This window comes from Pteropus medius, unplaced genomic scaffold (genome assembly GCF_902729225.1).
Source record: "Pteropus medius unplaced genomic scaffold, Ma_sr-lr_union100, whole genome shotgun sequence".
In the NCBI taxonomy this organism is placed as follows: Eukaryota; Metazoa; Chordata; class Mammalia; order Chiroptera; family Pteropodidae; genus Pteropus; species Pteropus medius.
This window is the reverse complement of record NW_024344241.1, coordinates 8,074,570-8,096,384: the sequence shown is the minus strand read 5'-3', so window position 1 is coordinate 8,096,384 and position 21,815 is coordinate 8,074,570. Positions and strand designations below refer to the sequence as shown.

Below are 21,815 nucleotides of genomic sequence, written 5' to 3'. Positions count from 1 at the left end.
CATCACACCTGCTAATGTCACTGAGCCCACAGCCTGACCCCTCCTTAGTTGGAACATGCTAGACCGGACAAGAGGGGATGGTGCGCAGTGAACCTGAGGGACCCCGCACGCTCTCAGAAGGGTAGCATGGGGAATCCTCCCGCCTCTAGCAGCCTGCGCTGCAAAGCACCCTCGGGCCGCCAAGGTTCCTGGGAAGTGGAGGAGCAGGGAGTCCCGCAGAAAGGTGAGACAACCTCCCTGGGCGAACCACCGCCCGAAGCTCCGGGCAAAGCCCCATATCCTCTTCCCTTATTTCTACTGGGGAGGAGTCACCGGGACGGCGAGGTAGGGGCGACAACTTCTTCCCCACCAGGAACAGAGCACGGCTGTGACTGAGCCCTTAAAACTATGCCCTTTGTAACCCAGCTCAGGACAGGAGAATCTCCAGGTGGGGGAAAACTGGAAACATCTGTGAATCCAGTAACTTGGGCGAGCGGGAGGGGAGGGAAGAAGTGAGGAGAGAGGGAAGGTGAAGAGGAAAGGAGGAGGGGCCCGGGAAATTCCGGAGCGGGAGCCGGCCAAATCCGCTGGGGAATGGGAAAGAGCCAGCGCGAATTGAGGTCGAGGAGTCGGTGACATCTGGAAGCGGTGGACGGAGGAAGGGTCTGCGTGGGGCCCAGGAAGTCTGAGGGAACAATAGATGTCCGTGCGGAGGGCCCGGGGTGGGAGACAGGACATGGCCCGGGACGGGTGGGCACTGGGAGACGAACCGACTACAATCGCAGGCAGGGCGCGGGCGCGGGCGCGGGACCCAGACAGCCGGCGCGTGTGTGGTCAGCCCCGCGGTCCTCCCGCGGCTGGGCGCGGGCCGGCGGGGCTCGGCCTCCGGCTCATTCAGAGGCGGTTCTCCCCTCCCATTGGCTGCTGCTGCAGCGATGGGGCGGGGCTCCGCTGCCCGGAAAAAATGTAACTGCGTAAAAAAGTCCTCGCCTGGGTGACGGATGCTTAAAAGTTCAGAAGTTTTCCAATGCTTCCTTAAGCGGCCGGCGCGCGAGAGACTGAAAAAAAGGTGACGCGGGGCCCGGGAAGGCGGCCGGCGAGGCCCCCCGCCCTGGTGATTTGGCCGCCTTCGCCGGCGGCTCGGGGCAGAGTCTCCTGGAAGACGCAGGCAGTGTGGCGAGAAGAGCGTCTTGTTTTTCAGTTTTGGCTTTTTTTTTTTTTTTTTTTCCTGTTCTCGCCTGGAAGTGGCTCTGCAAGTTACTCCAAGGCTGTCCGTCTGCAGCGTCGTAGTCTGGCCCTCTCCCCTAGCACCGACCCTCCTTCGCGGCTGGCGCGGGCCCCGAAGTGGCCGGAGGCGCCCCAGGAGCCCGAGCGAGCGCAGGGAGAGGCCGCGCGCGGCCGGCGGCTCCGGGAGGCGGCGGCGGCCCGGCACCAGCTCCGCGGGGCCCGGACTCGGACTGGGCGGCCGGCGCTGCGCGGCGCGGCCGACCTGAGCGAGGGTGGGGGGCGGCGGGCGGCGCGGGGCGGCGGCGACGGCGGCGAGCGGGGGCCATGCAGGCGCGCTACTCCGTGTCCAGCCCCAACTCCCTGGGAGTGGTGCCCTATCTCGGTGGCGAGCAGAGCTACTACCGCGCGGCGGCGGCCGCGGCCGGGGGCGGCTACACCGCCATGCCGGCCCCCATGAGCGTGTACTCGCACCCAGCGCACGCCGAGCAGTACCCGGGCGGCATGGCCCGCGCCTACGGGCCCTACACACCGCAGCCGCAGCCCAAGGACATGGTGAAGCCGCCCTACAGCTACATCGCGCTCATCACCATGGCCATCCAGAATGCCCCGGATAAGAAGATTACCCTCAATGGCATCTACCAGTTCATCATGGACCGCTTCCCCTTCTACCGGGACAATAAGCAGGGCTGGCAGAACAGCATCCGCCACAACCTGTCGCTCAACGAGTGCTTCGTCAAGGTGCCCCGCGACGACAAGAAACCGGGCAAGGGCAGCTACTGGACGCTGGACCCGGACTCGTACAACATGTTCGAGAATGGCAGCTTCCTACGGCGGCGGCGGCGCTTCAAAAAGAAGGACGCCGTGAAGGACAAGGAGGAGAAGGACCGGCTGCACCTCAAGGAGCCACCGCCGCCGCCTGGCCGCCAGCCTCCGCCCGCGCCGCCTGAGCAGACCGACGGCGCCGCGCCCGGACCGCAGCCGCCACCCGTGCGCATCCAGGACATCAAAACCGAGAACGGTACGTGCCCCTCGCCGCCCCAACCCCTGTCCCCGGCCGCCGCCCTGGGCAGCGGTAGCGCCGCCGCGGTGCCCAAAATCGAAAGCCCCGACAGCAGCAGCAGCAGCCTGTCGAGCGGTAGCAGCCCGCCCGGTAGCTTGCCGTCCGCGCGGCCGCTAAGCCTGGACGGCGCGGAACCCGCGCCGCCGCCGCCGCCCCCTCCTCAGCCTGCGCCACCGCCGCAGCACCACAGCCAGGGCTTCAGCGTGGACAACATCATGACATCGCTGCGGGGGTCGCCGCAAGGCGCAGCCGCGGAGCTGGGCTCGGGCCTTCTGGCCTCGGGAACCGGGTCCTCGCGCGCGGGCATCGCACCCCCGCTGGCGCTCGGTGCCTACTCGCCCGGTCAGAGCTCCCTCTACAGCTCCCCCTGCAGCCAGAGCTCCAGTGCGGGCAGCTCGGGCGGGGGCGGCGGCGGCGGGGGCAGCAGCGCAGGGGGCTCCGGGACCTACCACTGCAACCTGCAGGCCATGAGCTTGTACGCGGCCGGGGAACGCGGCGGCCACTTGCAGGGCGCTCCTGGAGGTGCCAGCGGCTCAGCCGTGGAAGACCCACTACCCGACTACTCTCTGCCCCCAGTCACCAGCAGCAGCTCTTCCTCCCTGAGTCACGGCGGCACCGGCGGCGGCCAGGAGTCCGGCCATCACCCTGCGGCCCACCAAGGCCGCCTCACCTCGTGGTACCTGAACCAGGCTGGTGGAGACCTTGGCCACCTGGCTAGCGCGGCGGCGGCGGCGGCGGCGGCGGGCTACCCGAGCCAGCAGCAGAACTTCCATTCGGTGCGAGAGATGTTCGAGTCGCAGAGGATCGGTTTGAACAACTCTCCGGTGAACGGGAATAGTAGCTGTCAGATGGCCTTCCCTTCCAGCCAGTCTCTGTACCGCACGTCCGGGGCTTTCGTCTATGACTGTAGCAAGTTTTGACACCCCCGCCCGCCTCAAAGCCGAACTGAATCGAACCCCAAAGCAGGAACAACCAAAAGAAACATCAATGCAAAATCGAAACCAAAAAAATCCAATTTAAAAAATCTTGAAAAACATTCACCAAACCAGCAAACAGAATCCCTCCAAAAGTTCAACTCACCAGCACAAAGAAAACTATTTTCTTAAAAGATTAATTCAAAGCCACCTCCACTTTGCCTTATCTAAATAAACAAAACCGTAAACCATTTTACACAGAGACAGCAAAATCATGGTTTATTAAAGGACAATGTTACTGCAGATAACACGTAAGTTTCTTCTTGCTTTTCAGAGAGCACGCTTTCCTTTTCATCCTTTCCCCCATTCCCTTGCTCTTTTCCTTCCGTCACCTCTCACCTGTAAGATATTATTTTATCCTATGTTGAAAGGAGGGGAAAGTCCCGGTATATGAAAATCGCTTTCTTTTATTCATGGACTTGTTTTAAAATGTAAATTTCAACATAGTAATTTATTTTTAATTTGTAGTTGGATGTCGTGGACCAAACGCCAGAAAGTGTTTCCAAAACCTGACGTTAAATTGCCTGAAACTTAAATTGTGTTTTTTTTTTCATTATAAAAAGGGAAACTGTATTAATCTTATTCTATCATCTTTTCTTTCTTTTTGTTGAACATATTCATTGTTTGTTTATTAATAAATTACCATTCATTTTGAATGAGACCTATATGTCTGGATACTTTAATACAGCCTTAATTATTATCAGAAAAAAAGATTTCAGAGATTAAAACACTTAGAAACCACCTATTCTCTTTCTAAATCTCTGAAAAATGGAGAAACCCTCTGACTATTCTCTGACAAGTTTCACATAAAAGTCTCTTTTTGTTTAGATTTTTTTTTTTTTCTGCAGCATCTTCTGCAAAATGTGCTATATAGTCAGCTTGCTTTGTGGCTAGTAAAAATATTTTCCTAAGCAGATCTGAGTTGGCATATACACAAATACATTTTCTCAGTAATGACAGAACATGATTTGGAAATTGAAGCCCATGAACCAGCAGCAGTCTTTAACACAGTGATACCTGTGCGTAGAGAAATGTGAATGTGTCTCCAAATATACACAGAGGGATATTTGGCTTGTGTAGCCCATAAACAATTGCAATGTGTATTATACCTGTGATCCAAATGCTGGATATATTTTTTTCCTATTGTTTTTACTCCTTTATAAGAGGAAAAATAAACCATTTTTTAAATGTATGTATATAACTCATCCACATTTACAATCTTCAATGTGTTATGTAGAAGGATTAATATTTTAAAAATACCGTGGGTTGGAAAGGGAAATTTAATCTTTGGGATACTATTATAGAAGATATGTTTGTAGGACAATTATTTTTTGAAAAAGATTTAAAGCAATAACAAAAAGGAGAGAAGAGCAGAACATTTTAGTCTAGGGTGGTTTCTTTTCAATCCAATTTTTCTTGCTAATTTACAGTTAAACCTAGGGGGCAATCGGATTGGCCCTCCCCCTTTGTAAATAACCCAGGAAATGTAATAAATTCATTATCTTAGGGTGATCAGCCCTGTCAATCAGACTTTGAGGAGATGGCAATTTGATTACAGTCGTTCAGGGCCTTTCTGTTTGTTTTCGAGATAATACAGTTTCCTACTATCTGCCGCTCCTATCTAGAGGCAACACTTAGCAGTAATTGCTGTTGCTTGTTGTCAAAATTTGATCATTGTTAAAGGATTGCTGCAAATAAATACACTCTAATTTCAGTCCAAAACTGCTTTACGTGGCCTTTGATTTGCTCGAGTCTTCTTTGCTCAGAGTCGTAACGTAATAGCGAGGGAAGATTGCAGCAGCGCAGGGCGCCGGTGTCTCCTCAGGTCAGAACGGCTAGGACTTGTGAGCCTCTGCGCGTCTGTCGCAGCCCTAGGTCCAGGGGCTACCGAGAGCTTCCTCAGATCACCCCGTTTGGGTGGGTGAAGGGAAAGAATCCAATGACAAAGCTCATAGAGTTTCTGCGTTTGTCCACTTTTGCGAGCCGAGCGTGGAGCCGGGATTTGCGGACAAAGGGTCTGATGGCCGGAGCTGGGTTGTTTAGGCCTGGAAGGAAAGCGGCAACAGGTGACCAAACGGCCTCGGCCTTTCGGACCTGGTGACCGACCACCAGGCCAGGCAGCTCAAGCAGCCGAAGATGGTTCCCTTTCTTAATGGTTCAACTTTTTGGAACGGGGTGGGGGGTGGCGAGTAGAGACCCGCGTCCCACCGCGGGCTTTCCCGGGGGGCGTTTCTCGAGTCTCCGGCCATGCCGAGTCGCGCCCAGCCTGACGCCGGCCTCCCGACGCCACTCCGGGACTGCATGCTCTTCAACTAATTAGTTGTAATTACCCTCCGCGGCTGGGGCCTGGCTTGTTTGTGTTTGGAGCTCCTTCCTCCCTCCACGTCTTTTCCCTCATCCCCGCCACGCCTCCCTCCCCAGCTTCTCTCTGCCTCCTGATTTCTCTGCCGAAATCAGTTGTTTGAGGAGAAATTAGAGTCCAAGGAGACCTTGGTTAGGTGTATGGGTTAGGGCGTGGATGCCGAGAAGACCGCGCAGATGGGAAGGGGGCAAAGGGAGGGGTGTGCACGGAGGGGACGAGAGTCCTCGCCGCCGGGGACGGGAAAGCCGCGGGAAGGCAGCGGGCTCCACTCGCAGCCTCGAGCCTCCTGGACCACAGCGCTTCCCGTTTACACTCTCCCTCGTCGACTTTTGTTCTGAAGACACACGTAAGTTTAGGAGCTCAGCCAGGGTGGAAAGGTCACAGGCATTCCATTGCTCCCGGGTGACAGCGCGCCCCGGGCCAGGGGCAGCCACAGGTTTTCAGGAGGACCCTCAGCCCGCGCCCCTCGGCCTGGCCGCGCCGACCTGCCCAGTCTAGCGTTGGGGCTCTTGGAGCCCTCCCTGGCAGAGCTGCGTCCCCGCGGCGTTTGAGGTTGGTAGACAGAGGCCACAAGTCACTTGGCAGTGGCCAGGGCGTATGGCGCTCGGCCTAAAGAACACGAGAGGCGTGCAGGCGGGCAGCGGGTTCCGAATGTCCGGGATCCACGTGCCCGCGACCTTCTGCGTCTCCTCGGACCTAGGATCAGTGGCTCCAGGACGTCGAAGCTGCATCCAGCCCCTGGCCTAGGCCCAGCCTGGCCCTTGAGAGCTCGACTGGGCGGCTCCGAGTAGTGGGCCGCGGGATAGAGAGGCGGGCGTTTGGGGAGGGGGCAGCCCTGGAGCCCTGAAGGAGCGCGAGTTGGGTGAGCGATCCCTGGTGTCGTCTGGATGCAGAGTGGGTTGTGGGCGCCGCTTACTCCTCCTTCCTGCGTCCCGAGTCCCTGTGGCTGAAGAAGGAACCGGGTATAAGGGCAGTGCTCGGGCTTCTGCGGCCGGCGAAGAGCCCTTCGCCGAAGTTCCTGACAGTGTTTACGTGCTTGCCAGGGGAAGGTTTCTTAGCAATCATTTTCGCCCTCTTCGATTTCAACATTTGAAAATTGGTCATGGAAGACATATGCGTCGAGGACGGTGTTTGTATTAAATGTATATAGCAAAAGTAGTTATTTCTACACAAGTTCCCTACAGAGTAGTTTAGAAGCTGTTTGAATGGAAGGTCAGAAGTTCTCATTATTCTGATTTTTAAAACCACATATGTAATGTCTTCTACTATCAATATATTTACATTTGGATTCTTATATTCAATTTAAGAAAAATCAATCCTGCCAACCTTATTTAATCGGGGAGAACTACTTGTTTTTTGGTGGTTTACACATTTGATTTGTACTTTTCAGCAGTAAAGGTATTTTTTCTGTAAAATATTCTAAGAAAGCTCCTTGATATTTTAACTAAATTAGCTTGCAACACCGGGTAGGACCCAGCAGTGGGGATCTGGCTAATTTTGAAATTAGCCTCTGTAGAAAACTTTAGGATAGCATTTTCTTCTTTAAGTAGCAGTGGGCACATTTATTTTCTTACCAATTTATGCCATGAGCAAGTAAATGCCAGCGTATTACATGCCACTGCAAACTTGCATTTGGTGTATTGCATGTCTGGTAGGAATCCATGCTGTTTTCAGGATTGTGTAGTTAGCAGATCTTTTTTCACCAGACTGCATGCAAACAAGCATGCGTTTTATGATTTATCATTCCACACAGTTTGTCATTAATAATTGATGTTTGCAGAGGACTAAGAATTGATTGTGCTGGTGGCCCATAAGCTCTTGGCTGTTTCCTGTGGGGTCAGAAACAAGGGTCAGGAAACAAGAGTGCCTCATAGCCCTACTAGGATCTCTTGAACTTTGATAGGCGAAGAAGGGACATAAAACCTTTTCTCTCCCACCCAGTTCCCTAGGGGTCTCAGTTTTTAAGGTGGAGGACCATTTGTTTTGTTCTTAATGGTGCAAAACTCCACAGAGGCCCTGAACCCTCTGTTGGTTCAGGGTGCCTGGCCAGGCTACCCAGGAGGGACAGGACGCATCCACGGTGGATCCAGGCCCTGGATACCAGCATTCTCCCTGGCTATTAGTAGCACCTGAAGCAAAGCTGGTTGGAATGATAATTTCTACCTACATGCCACATCTTGGAGTTCCTGGGGGAAGGGTCTCATTTGCTTCTGAGTCCAGTTGCCACCCCTGGATCCTGCCTGTTGTCACAGGGCCTTCTCTTTAGACTCCTCTCGGCTCATTTTAGAATTGGTTCATGAAGCCATTAGCCCTTCCCACCCGGTCATAAACAAATGTCCTGTTAGGGGCAAGATTGATGGTGGCCCTGTAGCAAAGCCAGCCAGGCTGGTCAGAATACGATTCAGCACCAGCAGTCATTCTTCCGCCAAGCAGGGGGCTTTGGGGGAGAGGCAGGGAGAAAAATGACGAAGAGACTTTGTCAGAGTGCTCACCCCATTAAGTTGTGGCGAGTAGGGGAACAGAGGGCAGGCAAGCCATAAACTCAGGAGAGCTCCCAACAAGCAAAGCCTCGCTTATTCAGACAGTGGCTACCAGGCATAAAAATCCCACTGAGATTTGCTATGGGTCGGACCCTAAATGCTAGTTTCTGAAACCCCATTTTCCTGAAAGCTCCTATTTCAATTTATAACAAGGCCAAGAGGTTCCTTGTAAAGAGCTTTTATTAATGGCTTTTCTTTACTATTTTGGCTCTATATTCATAGCCAAAACTTTTGAGGCCATCTCCCCTTTTTTGAGTGTAAATCCAATATAATCATTAAGTTTTGTGTCTCTGTCTCTATTCTCCTGTCCCTTTCTTTGCCTCTGTCACTTTCTCTCATCCCTCTCTCTCCCAGGCCCTCACAGATGGCCTTGAAACCCCTAAGTTTCTCCCAGATGTCCTTCCTCTAGTCGGACGGCCTCCTTGGTGGCCTGCAGGCCCAGGCGCTGAGCCCTCTGGGGAATGGTTCAGATGAAGGGGACCAGAGCTTACTCCCAGGCCTTGGCCAGACCTGGGGCCACACGGGAGCAGGGGTTGCAGGTCCAAGTCAGGTTGAGAAAGGAGCAATACTTAATTAAATGAATTCCAGCTCCAAAATCCATTCAGAGGAATGAAAGCCACTTCTCCACAACATTGTAAACGTCATTAGGAGTGGAAAATTGAGCAAAATGTACCATGTCTGCCTTATTGGAAACCAAAATACGGCGTAGAAAGCATAAGGCCCAACTTAGGATCTTCGCTGTGCTCTTTTCCCATCTTACCCTGGCTCCAAAGAAACCCTCTGTTTTCTATTATTATTTTTTTTGTTGTTTACTTGATTTTTTCCCTCACTGATTTTAAATTTGCAGCATATTGAGCGTATTATAGGAGATGCAGTAGGATCTGGAATTTCCTTGCCTACGAGTGAGGGTCTTCTAGAGGTGAGGGAAGGGCGTAGTTTCCACCGGAAACACAACCCAAGAGGAGAGGCCAGGTCTTCTTGGTCCTGAGAGGGCGTGGCATTGCTTCTAACTCAGAATCTCCCTAGTTGGCATTGAGAAGGTGACCCCAAAAGCCTCAGTGTCGCTTCCTTAGGTCTCTTGCTCTTCCAGATAAGGCCTCCCTCTGTTGTCCCAAAGAGCATCTTCTTTCTCTGGTCCTCCTTGGGTTCCTCCAAGCCTGACAATCAACACTACTTGTCATTTGGACTAAACTGCCCGTCCTCTTCTCCTAGCGTCTAGGGAGACTGGGTGGGCTGCTCATTTGCCCTCTAAGTCAACACACCTTGGTGCTACTTGGGTGGGCATAGGAGTACAATTTGTGAGCCCAGGGAGTAAGCAGTGGGTGGGCAGCCAGAGCCAGGCCGTGGGGCCTCTTCACTGACCTGGGTGGTGATGCCCTGGATCATCAGTTCTGGGGCCTTGTAGGGTCTAGGAACATAGAGGAGGCTCTAGTGAGGGGCAGTTTGAGGACATCTGGGGATGATTTAGATTGAGAGGTGAGGGAAGGAGCGAGGGAGCGATAGACAGAGACAGAGAGAGACCTTCCCTCAGCCGCTACCTACTGGAGGGAAAAGCAGGAAAATCAACACATTTAGCGCCATTGACTCATAAGGCCTCCGCATTTCCTTCAGTATGAAAGCAGGTCATTGGTCCCGGAGCCTGGGCCAGGGTCTTGTTAATCGCTACAGTTGTGAAACTGGACAGGAGTCGGGAGCACGTGTTTAGGCGCCGATCAGATATTTAAAAATCTGCCAGTGGAGGAAAAACGAAAACTCTTTCCCCCCGAGTGGAGCAAAATGCATTCCTGTCGCTGCAAAGTAAGGGCTCTGGAGGCTTCGGATGCCTGTCCCTGAAGCCTGATGCGCCGGGCCCGTGTCGTGGGGCTCAGCGGTCCCCCAAGGTGGGCAGGTCCGCAGCGCCTGGGAGGCTTTCCAGAGCCCGGGCACACAGGACAACAGAGGCCGCAGAGCCGGGGCCGGGAACCCGGCTTCCTTGTGGTTCCAAAGAGGATTTTTCTTATTGTTACGCGCGAAGGACACAGGCGGACAACGGCCGGGTCTCGCAGCGGGCGGTTCGGGTTGCGGCCCTCTGAGGGAGGCGAGCTAACCAGGTGGGAGGGTGTCGCTGGAGCCTTCTCCCCAAGGGTCCCAGGGAGAGCCGAGGCGATTGGCCTCCACCTTTGTTCCCACAGGGGCTGCCTAGGCGCTAGAAATTCCTAGAGAGAACTCAACGGGGGTGATCGTTGATTTCTGGGGGTGAACTCAACCGGGGGCCCTGCTTGGCTTCCTGAGCTCCCACTCTCACTCTAGTTCCACGGAATATCGGGTTGGTGCAGAGCAGCGATGTACAGTGTTTGGTGACCGGGAAATAAGATGACATTGCTTTGCATTTGTCTGCTGGCTCCTAGGCGGGCCTACCCGCCGACTCAGTCTCCGGGAACAGGTCCGTGGAGCCAGAGGCCCTGGGGTATCGCCAGGATAAGACCTTTCTCTCCCTGGCTCTGCCTGGGAGAAGTGGCACAGCAGGAAAGCCTCGCCAGAAGGCCCTTCCCAGGCAGCTTCCTCGCCATAAAAAGCCAGATTCCAGCCGAGGTTCTGACCCCTTCCAAATATACATTCACTCGCCGGCGGACAGCCACTCTAGCCCAGGCCTCGGGCTGTGAGGCTTCTTCACAGGCTGGGCCCGCTCACCGCCTCCCAGCATAATAGTGGGAGTCGGGGTTCCTCAATTTCACTTGCCTCCCCTAGGTCACCAACCCATCTGCTCTCGGACTTTGGACCCTAGGCTTCTGAGCGCCGGTGCCGCGTGCGCCCTGAGCGCACCGGCACATTAGTGAGGCCAGGGATGCGGCTGTGGAGGGTTTTCTTCTTAACGACACTTCTCCATCACCTCCTCAGCTCCCCGCGGGTGCTCCCGGGTGGGGAGCACGAGGCTGTCGGCGCCCCGACACGTGTGCAGGGCCAGACCGCCGCTTCAGGGCGGAGGGACGCGCTGCCAGCGCATGCGCACGCGCGGCGCTGCTCATTCCCCCGCGGTCTGGAGTCCCAGTAGCTCGGCCCCTTTCCTCTCCGCCGAAGCTTGGAAGCCTAGAGACCTAGAGCCTTGCCCCAGGGCACAAAGCTGGTGAGCCGGGTGCGCAGACCAGCCTAGGCCTCCGCAGCCGCCGTCAGGGCTCTGCGGCACAGCAACTAAGTGGTCCCAGTGCCAGCGGCCTTACGCTTTGGGCATGCACACAGGCGGGCACCTCGCCTGGGAGTGCAGATATCAAAAGGGGCAGGTGAGAATGGGGCGTCCGCTGTGTGTGACTCCTCACCCTGGAGGAAGGGCGGGAGCCGGGGAGTAGACGGCGGGGCTTGGGGTCAGCCCGCGGTCGTCGGCCTCCCAGCAGAGGCGCTCTGGCCGAGGAAACGGGTGAGGGTGGGGCGGGGCCCTGCCGTCGTATTTGTAAAGGAGGCTTTGGGAGGTCTTTGGGGATAGAGCGCACTCCGGGGAAACACGGGCGAGCCCACAGCGGCCGTCTCCGGCCCGCCGGGAGGCAGCGGCGGCCTCGCAGGCCCGAGACAGTGAAATGGCTGGAAGTCCAGTCGCGGGAAATGATACTGATGGTATACCCCCTCAAAATGTGCTCTATGCCCCTGGCTGTGCGCTGGGGAGGGAGCGAGGCTGGGAGGTTGCGGGGAGACCTCGGCCTGAATACTGCTTGGGGCAGGGCAGCAGCTCTGCGGAAGAAATCCGTCCCAGACCCTGAATGTTGAAAAAAACACTGGAAATGGTGGGAACCCCCCGACTGCGGAGGGTGGGCCAGCTCTCCCAGAGGCATTGTGTCCCAGTTGTTGCTGCTGTTTGTGAAAATATTCAGTATCCCAGTGACTGAAACCCACAAGTTTTGGAGGTGCCAGTGGCATGTCGGAACATGTATATCTGTTTGTAAGTCACGTCCACACACACAGACACACGATCTTTTCTGTAAAACCCGGGTGGGAGCCCTCTGCACACCCCCACTCTCCATGCCATCTACTCAAGGTTGCAGCTCAGGTCATGAAAAATATATGACCTGTGAACTTGGACTTAACTGGGAAACATCTTTAAACTGAGAATACCCGGTTGGAATTCCCAGATACAAACAAGATGCCTGGGGTGCTCTGAGGCTTTTTCTTGGGGCTTAGAAAGTTATTTGTAAACTACATATTAAAGTTATTTGAAATGAAATTTTAAAGTGTTGGCGCCTGCTATCATCATTAACAACACAGGGAGGGTCTCATTCACCAGCAGCTGATCAACAGGCAGCCAAGGGTTCTGTCGAATCTAGTGTTTGGTACTGGTAAAGGCGACTAAAGGAGAAGGAGCAGTTTCTGTAGGGGTGTACTGGCCCACGATCTTAGGCCTGAAAGCAGGTTTCTTAAAGAGCCACCTTGCATGGAGCATTATCTTCTCAATACTTTAGCACTTCCCTTAAAGATTCTGCACACTACAGGGACAGGCCTTTGCCTCTAAGCAGCTTGAAGAGGTGTAGTATTCTGGACCTAGCTCCCTCTCAGTTTTTTAAAGACAAAAGGCAGAAGACATAGCCCAGGACAGAGTCTGGCAGGCAGGTCTGCCCGATAGTGAGGCTGCTTGGTGGTCCAGGTATCCATGTACCTTGTTGCTAATTTGTGGCACATGCATGTGATTTGACTGCTTTGCTCTTATATTTGAGTACTGAAAATTTAATCTTCTTAATTTTTACTTAAAAAAAAAATCATGGTGGAAGATATTTCATCACATCTAAAATGAATAGTCAAAGCTGGCAGAGCAGGAAAAAAAGGAAAAATAAATTCACTGAAATTGAGTTGAGATTCAAGATAGAAACAACCCTTTAATAAGAATATTCTTAAAGGATGTCCAAATGAAATTAACAGCATGGAAATAAGCAAGCAAGTCTCTCTTTTTTTTTTTCTCCTTTTAAACACACGCTGTAAGGCCTAAAAGCCAAATGAGTGTCCTCCCCCCGCCCCTAGTGAGGGTGCAGGAATAGAGATAAGGTTGCAACCAAAAATATGTTTCGTGTCCTTCAAAAACTGATGCTTCAGACCATTTTGAGAAGAATAATTTAACGGGCTCCACTGGAGTCCCAGTAACCCCCTGCCTAGAATCTCTGCTGGTCTTCACTGAAGAGCTTATTATGTCTTTAGGCTAACAAGCCACAAAACACTGAACTGAATGGTGCCATTGCAAGCCCTAAGGTCCCTTGAATGGCCTCTATGCCTGGGTATGGGATGAGGTGGGGGGTTCAGGGAGTCAGAGGGGGTTCCTGTCCATCAGAGCCAAATCTAAAGGGAATGTGTATGAACGTGTTTATTTGTGAGATTTGTGAGTATGTCTGACAGCGGGATTGTGAGTTGTTTGCAAGTGAGTGAATGTGTGCGTGTGTGAGATGGCATATTTGTAGGTGTGTATTTGTGTTTGTGTTTGAATGTGTGTATCGAAAACTGTGAGTGACAGTGTGTGAGTATGTATGTGTGATTGTGTATGCATGTGTGCCCACCAACCTGCCTAGTCCTGGAGGCCCAGTCTGCCAGGGACCATCTGTTTCCAATTAGCAGCATCCCGATCGAGAGAAGGCCCGTCCTGGGGCAGCTTCTGAGAAGGGGGGGGGGTGCAGCTCAGGCCACCCCAGTTCTGCTCCATCAAAGCTGAGGCTGGCCCTGGCCAGCATGCTGTCGCAGCAACTTGGGCAGCTACACAAAGAGCTCTCTTTCCTGCAGCCAGCCCTTGGAGCCTGGGTCCTCCCCCAGATCATAAACCTGCTGGTGAAGACATTCAGAAATAGTTACCCATACTCACAGGAGCATGTGCAAAGGCTGGAATTCCATTTGCTATAAAGTTTTATTTTATTTTCCTTGGAGGAGGAGTGAGGGGGAGAAGAAGAGTCTTGACCTAATTTGTTCTACAGCAAAATATTGTATTTCATGCAGAAGTATCCACCTGCACACAAATCCTTGCTTGCTGCTTGTGGGTTCCATACGTTTGTATGTCCACCTGCCTTAAGCTGCGCAGATATACCATCACTGTTCAGGAGCACATAACATGAGGTCAAAGCCAGGCCACCTAAATGATGCACTAAGTGAAACTGGATTCAGTGATCTGAGGCCCAGCCTTAAACTTCCTTATTATAATTTCTAATTAATGCTGATGTAATTGAAGTGCATTGTGTCTGGCATATTTTAGGCACTTAATGTAAATTGGTTGATTGACTAAATCAAAATTAGATTTAAAAAGTGATCTAGTACCGAGAAGAAGTTAGAAATAAGTATTGTGTAAGATTTTGACCACAAGGAAAGGCATGGGCTCGGAGACCTCTGAGTAACCCAGGGGCTTTGGCATAGAATGTTTCAACAATATTTACTTACCTTCAAGTTTCTTCTTCTAACTCCCCTCTATTTCTAAAACCTTCTTTTGAGATGATTGGAGCCCAGTGGTTTCAGCAGAGACCAGAGGGGATGTGAATGCCTGCTTTCTGCAGGAACTGGGTTTCCAAATCAGCTGGATAGAGTGACTTATTGTCACCAGGAGGGAGAAAGAAATGTCCCAGGAGGAGGCTTAGGAGGACACTCTGACCAGGTCAGACTCAGGCCTGGCAGGGGTCTGCCAGCAGGGGCTCTCTGAAAAGGGAGCAGGCCTGAAGGAAGCCATTTCACTCCAAGACATGGATTTGGGTGTTTTTGTTTTGGGGCCCTTATAGCTAGCCAGCTGCTTTTAAGACTTGGAGAAAACATCGACATTTACTCTTACTGCTGGTGCACAGAAAGGCCATTTTTTAATAAAAGAGAAAAATCATTTGAAAGCCTCACAATTTCAGTTGTCTAATGACATACTTTCAAGTAAAGTGAACATGTGACTAAAACATCTCGTTGATTTCACAAAATCACTCAGAAGAGTCCTCGACAAAAGGAAAGTGGGCCGAACCCGGAATGCCACGTCCCAGCTGTTGCAAACCTGCCGGCGGGACTACGGAGCAATGGTGACGAGAGTCGCCGGCAACTGTCGGAAGGGCGTGCCCCTCGCCCCTCCCAGGAATACGCCTGCGACCCCGAACCCGCTGGTTCTGCGCAGGGAGCAAGGCCAATGGGGCGGCTCAGGGCTCAGCGGCCCCGCTCAGGCATTGGGGTTGTTCCTCATGAGCTCCACGTCGGCGTCCACCATTTCCCGAACCAGCTCCTGGGACCCGGGACAGGGGGTGAGCGGTAAGGGAGGCGTTTCTGCCACTCTCTCCTGGTGACACCTCCTCCCCTGTGGTGGCCTCCACCCTGCCCTTCCTTGCCCACCTCGTACGCCCAGCTGCCTGCCCCGCCAGACCCTTCCGCAGAGCTGGCCCAGACCCGCCCAGGGGCGAGCAAGCCTACGGGCTCCACTCTGAAAAGGACACTCACATCAAAAGCGACCCGAGGTTTCCAGTTCAGCTTCTGTTTCGCTTTGCTGCAGTCTCCTTGCAGAAAGTCCTGTGGGGTGGAGGGAGAGAGAAAGCAGGCGTGGTCGGGGGTAGCGGGGTCCCGAGTCGTGGGAACCCTCGCCCTCCCACGGCTGTCTGCGCACAAGGCTCCGGTTTCCCTCCTTTTGGTCCCCGCCAGGCACATTGTCTCGGCTCTCGGAGCCGAGCCGTAAATCTTGCGAACGTCGCGTTGAAGAATGCGCTGCACAGACCAGTGAGGTCCGTGACAGCCTTTCAGTCCACAGCTCGCCCAACCCTCCCGTTCACTGCGTCCCACCGACGCTTAATCAACCTCTCTCAACCATTCTCTCTCTCTCTCTCTCTTTCTCTCTCTCCCCACCCGCCCCCGTCTCACACACAGTCTCTTTTGTCTCTGTCTCTGTCTCTTGTCTCTGATATATTCTCTCTCTCTTGTCTCTTGTCTCAATATACTCTTCTCTCCTTCCACCTTCCGACTGGGACGCTTTTTTTTTTTGATCAGATACTGTGAGAACTGTTTCGAATTACTGCACTTCTCAGACAAGAAAAGTGAGTAAATCACCAGATCCGCCCCCAGCCTCATCCTGCATCCTGGCCCGCAACTCCTCTCCTGTGCAGGGGGACGCACCGCGCCCTACATCGGCGTGGCGGTTCCACCTCAAGCCACCAGCCGCGCAGCGTGGAGGCGCGCAGTTCTGGGGGACCTTGTTCCAGGGGCGGGCTGTGCGCTCCTGTTTCTAACCCTGCCAGTAGTTCGGCACAATTTTTCCCCGGCGGGCAGCTTCAAGCTTTTCTGACTCTCGTAAAATGGCAGTTCATACTGTCATTTAGCACAAGCACATGCACATAAAATGAAACTGAAGTTTCACGAAGCAATCCTCATCCTGATTGTCCAGGGGCACAAAAACAGTATTTTATATTCTTTTCCATTCCTTAGAAAATGCTGCTCTTGACTCACTTACTTCATCCCACGACCCACTAACGAGGGGCAACCCGCAGTTTGAAAACACTGCTCTGAAGAGCATGCACCCAGCAGCTTCGTAGCTCTCCTCCCTGTGCCCAGTGTCCCCCAATCTCCCCGTTAATTTTCAAACAAACTTCAAGCTCCTGTAGGAAAGACTGGGGCCGCCAATTGCTTGATACTTGAGTTTCTCATCCCATCTGTCAAGGCCTTATCAAAATGCAGAAAAATATAAAACAGTACGCCTACGACTCTGGTAGAGTCTGCTCCTTCAGCTTTACCAGTTCCGAGCAGAAACTGCAAACACACCAGGGCTTGGGAGAGTTTCCATTCATTTAAAAGACTTCTTTGAAAGGAAAACTGGCTAAAAGAAAAACTAGAGGAGTATAAAGTAATCCTGCATCTCAGCCCTCACTCACTAATTTTTCATTACAGCTCTTGAAGACTGAGTTAGAAGAAAATTAAGGTGAGAATTTCAAGATGATTTGCAAAAAGAAAGGGGGTGGGGAGAGGAAGGAAAGAAGAAGAAAAAAGAATGAAAAGTACTTCGAAATAGACCACTTTGGGATAAGATAAACATTTAGCTTTTTCCATATACAAATGTAGTTATCAAATAGTACACAAGATATGAGTTCTCAAAACAGAAGAATATGAATGCAGTATGAAAATAGCTGAACTTTAAACATGATAAATACCTCATCAAGACACTATTTGAGCTACACAGAATACTAAAGAACGACCTGAAATCAGTTATATCAAAAGAAAGTAACAGATAACTAAGCTGCAATTGAAAACCTTCCCCACTCATTTTCTTCAGACTCCCCTGAAAGGAGGCAGGCCTAGGGGGTTTGTTAGAGACAGTGAGAAAGGCCACAAGAGGCTGGGCAGGACCTGCTTCGAAGGACATCCTGGGCATTCACCTTCACCGATAAGCCAATCCTACCAAAGGGTGTCTGGATGCTAGTTCTGAATATCTGTACTTTTTGCTTGAAATTGTACTCTGAGAGAGTACATTCAACGACTCACGTCTCAATCTTCCATCGTTACTTTTTAGGGTTGAATAAATTAAACTCCCAAAGGCTTTCCATTTCACAATACACTCAAGTACTGATTTCCCCTCTAGAGTGTTAATCATAGTAAAAGAAGTTATTTCTGCTGGCCTCAAAAGTCCATACACAGATTCTTCAGGAAAAGTAGGATATGAAAATTAATAATTAGCAATTTAAGACAGTGCTACATTCAACTGGAAATATAAGTGGAAAAACAAATTAATTTATTTCTCTTTCCTTTCCCTAAATAAACTTGTATATACTTGTACAATACTTCTATTTTACTGTAAGAGTCACACAAAGATATTCATTCTTTTTCCCCAGAGGGAGCTGTGAAATGTGGAGTCATGAAGCAACATAGCTTTCCCTCAAATTCTATAGCAGTTAGCTTAAAGAAACATGGTTATTGTTTAATCACACACATAACACTTGTTGTAAATCAACTAGCATTGCATAGGATGCAATTCATGGCTCTGAACTTATAGTTAGCAAAACCCTAAAACCAAGTTTGGCTTCAAATGATCTCAGTAGGCTTGGGAAAGGGAGCTTTGTATTGTAATTATGTTTCCTGTATTTTTCTACGAGTAGCTCATAATATAAAAACAACTAGGGAACTACAATTTAGGGGAAAAATGGTTTTCAAAAGCTTAGAAACAGACATTGCTACCATACACTGTAAAAGTATTTCATTGAAACCAGAGACGCACCCAGTTAAATTTCCCAATTTAGTTTTGAGCCCAGTTCCTACATTCCAGTCTAGCAGCTTACTTTAACCTCCTGCCAAGGCTCTGTCTCCCTGAAATTTAATTAGACCAAAAGACCTTGTGAAGGGAAAGGAGAAGTTCCATCAAAACGAAACAGCAGCTCTTTATGCCAGCTGCAACTGAGCTAACATCTAGAGTAGTCCATATGCTTGTGCCCCAATCAGCTTTTAGGGAAAGATTAAGGACGTCCCAGCCTGTTTTACACTTCGCTGCTCCTGAAGGACTTTCATATCTCTTCCTATTTGTCCTTTAGAGAAAAAATATAGTAAATGATTTAGTCTGTAAGGTTTGTGGCACAAGGTGTACTTAAAAGGTGGCTTGGGGCAGGCCTGGTGGAGTGCATGTGGCTCTGGGATGACATGGAAACACTTCTTTAAATAGGCTTCTGCTAGGCCGAAGAGAAACGAGATTGTAGAAGCTATATTCTTCTTTTTTTTTTGGTGGTGGAGTGGAGGGGCTGGGGGAACTGTAGTCTTACAAGGACACCAGGAACTGCTCTTCTTATAGGACTGTGTGGAGTAATATGGACGGGGAGGAGAAAATAAGGCCACAATATAGTTTCCTTTCAAATTTCACAAATCCTCTCCACTAGGGTGTGATCAGCTCCTAAGGATGAGAGAGAAGAATGAGTTCATCTGTTTTGCTCTTCTTTTTTTGAAAGTTCGGTTCCTTCTCTGTTTATAGACTTAAAAGCTATAGTATAACAACAGGGGCAAAAGCTGAATTAAAGTGATGATTTTACGTACAGTTTCCAAAATGGACTTTGTGTACTGGGTGGTCTGGAACCTTTCTTTAAAAAAGATAATAAAGCTCTGAGAAAAATTTAAAGCATTTCTATGTGAATATGACATTTCCTGAACTTTGGCTCCTGGTATATTCACCATTTCCATTGCCATTCCTTAGGTGAGCTATACAGTTTCAACGTGTGATTTATTATTGTCAAATTCAATTAAGGTAAGCTGAACAGCATGAGCAAGAGAAAATGTATATGTCCATACATATACATGTGACTACTGTTGACTTGTTTGACCTTTAGGAGCTGTCCTTTAACTTTATGTCCAGGCATAAACTCTAAAGGCCAAGGCCAGTGGTCAGAGTTGCGAACAGCAGCACAGCAGGAGGGAATGTTTTACTGCAGCAATTTTTCAGGCTTTCCTGGCTTATGTTCTTGTTATAGTAAACTGATAAAGAGCCAGACCAAATCCTGGAAAAGTCATTAAGCCACTTTCTGAGCCCACAGTAGTTAACACGAAGTCCAGAAAAGCAGAGACCATGCTGTACCATTATCTTCTACTGTAACTATAGTTCCCTCTCCTCAAGTCTCCTGGGCACCTTTTCCTCTCCATCAATATAGCAACATATCTTTAAATGACATTGATTAGTTTTCTTTCCTTCCCCCATTTTATTTTATTTTGATTATTATTTAATACATTAATTTCCTTTGATACGCACCCACTTTCCCTAAAATAATTGTGGTGAATGTTATTAAATAAATTGTATAACATATATTTTCAAAGTTCACATTCTCAATTTTTTTCTTCCTCTTTCCTTGAGGTTGCATTGGGAAAATTTTAATATATATTTCAAATTTTGTGTTGGATACCATGTTTCCTCAACAGGTCTGCTTGTAAGGTTTGCAAAGGACATCTGTTTAGGTGGAGAAACATTTTAAGACTGTGTGCTCTTTTGGCAGGATGTTGTTAAATTTCTAATGTGCATATTGAAAGAAATTGACTCTTGAGTGCTATAAAGAAGAAGATGTATAGACAGTGGATGTTAATAAGGAAAATTATGGTTGATGAAAACCCTGGTGAAACGTCTTCAAGAATTTAAGCTATGGAACCGTGAGCAGCACTTGATATTCATTCCTTTCCTTCCACGTTTCTTAAAGAAAGCAAAATTGAGGAATAGTTCAGGTTCCAAGGGAATAAAAGAATGCCAATGAATTTGGTTCTTGATCTAATTTTATGTTAATGGAGAGTGAGCAGGAAAAGATTTACTCTTGGGAAAATGTTTCTTTTTAGAAAAACAGAATTGCTAAAACAAAACAAAACAAAACAAAAACAAACAAACAAACAAAACCCAAACCCAAAAAACTTCAGTAAAGTGGAAAAAACTTCAAAATTGCAAGAATATCCCAGTTAAGATTCAAGATATGCAACTGAGAGTCAGTAAGAACGAGAAAAAAAAAAATTAAGTCTGAAATTTCCCCCAGAAAGTTCGCAATATAATGTCTTTTATGGAGCAGTTTAAACTCTTACATGTTCATAAATATATCCTTTGATTGAAACCTTCCCAAAGAGAGAGCGAATCTCAGAACAGTAAGAAATGCGGTGGCCTTAATAACAGTAACGAACATTTCCCCTCTCTCTTCCCTTTTACTGCTGTATATCAACACAAACTGAAATTGAAGCCAGGCATCCCCTTTAATGACAAGGGGTGATAAGAGACAAGGAGAAAACGGCAGGCTGTCTCGTCTGCTCAGGAAGCTGGACTCAGTGGGACTGTCCATCAGCAGGGGCTGACAGAATGCCGGCAGAGCCCAAAAAAATGTTTGGGCTCGACCTCAGGGAAATTGAGTCAGTCAGCACTGGCTCCAAAGAGTATAATGACAATAGAGATAGAGTGGCAAAGGGAGCAAAACAGAGTGAGCAGGCCCTGCATCATGTCCCTGTCCTCAATTACCTGGGGAGAGGCTGCTGGGAGGCTATCAGCACAGGGCAACACACATGTACCCTGGACTGAAACTCTGATTGAGCTCTGTCACCTCCACTGGTGGCCTCAGACGTGAGCCCCGTTAGTTATGACTATGGATGTGCTGTCCTGACCTCCTGGGTAGTGCCTGAGAGAATCTCTAGGAATTCGTGACCCCTTGGGTTGATCCCATTTTTCTTGGCTGGAGACCACTTATTTTCAATTGGTAGAATTTGTCATTTGGAATCAGTAGCAATTAAGAGCTACCACACAAAGGGAAAGGAATCCATCTACATGTATACACCAGACACTTATGAAAAATGTCTACCTAGCACGATAGAGCTTTCTTGGAAAGCTCTTCCTTATATGTCTTCCTTATATGTCCACTTGTAAATAAAGCCTAATGCGGTTAAAAATATTCACTTTATAAAGGGAGAACCCAATTACTAGTATTTTTAGTGCAGCCTATATATAGATACATCTTTTTTCATTTGTATTTTTAAAATACAAAGTTTTAGCATAAAAAGAGAAATGTAGTTAGACAAAAGGGGCTCTCTATAAGACACACAGACATTACAATTATGTAGGACATAAACTCATTTAATTTCTTTTTAAATAGAGTTTCAAAAAATATTCTGGAGAAAATCCTTTCAGGCAGATGTGCTTGAGATGTGTAGAGACAAGGAGAGTGATTCGTTCTCCTCTGGGGAATATACACACATATTCCATACAATTTATGCCATACTGAAACCCAGCTTCTCTCCCTTGTTCTAGGCAC

General features: G+C 49.8%; 2 protein-coding genes across 3 annotated transcripts in view; one reads left to right on the top strand and one right to left on the bottom strand.

Moving 5' to 3' along the window:
* Positions 1 to 939: 939 nt before the first annotated feature.
* On the top strand, positions 940 to 4,962 carry FOXC1 (forkhead box C1). The gene has a single exon (XM_039869465.1). The coding sequence runs from the start codon at positions 1,531 to 1,533 to the stop codon at positions 3,184 to 3,186; it is 1,656 nt and encodes a 551-aa protein (XP_039725399.1). The 5' UTR covers positions 940 to 1,530; the 3' UTR covers positions 3,187 to 4,962.
* Positions 4,963 to 14,893: 9,931 nt separating this feature from the next.
* Positions 14,894 to 21,815, bottom strand: part of GMDS (GDP-mannose 4,6-dehydratase) — a 603,038-nt gene continuing 596,116 nt past the window's right edge. For both annotated transcript variants that reach the window (XM_039869468.1, XM_039869467.1), the window contains 2 exons: positions 15,532 to 15,600; positions 14,894 to 15,319 (listed from right to left, as the gene is read on the bottom strand). In XM_039869468.1, coding sequence (XP_039725402.1) covers positions 15,257 to 15,319; positions 15,532 to 15,600 — 132 coding nt within the window. In that variant the 3' untranslated portion in view covers positions 14,894 to 15,256. The remainder of the gene's footprint in view (positions 15,320 to 15,531; positions 15,601 to 21,815) is intronic.

Bases quoted from the DNA above. Each gene is read 5' to 3' on its own strand.
- FOXC1 (XM_039869465.1), top strand. From the start codon at position 1,531: ATGCAGGCGCGCTACTCCGTGTCCAGCCCCAACTCCCTGGGAGTGGTG.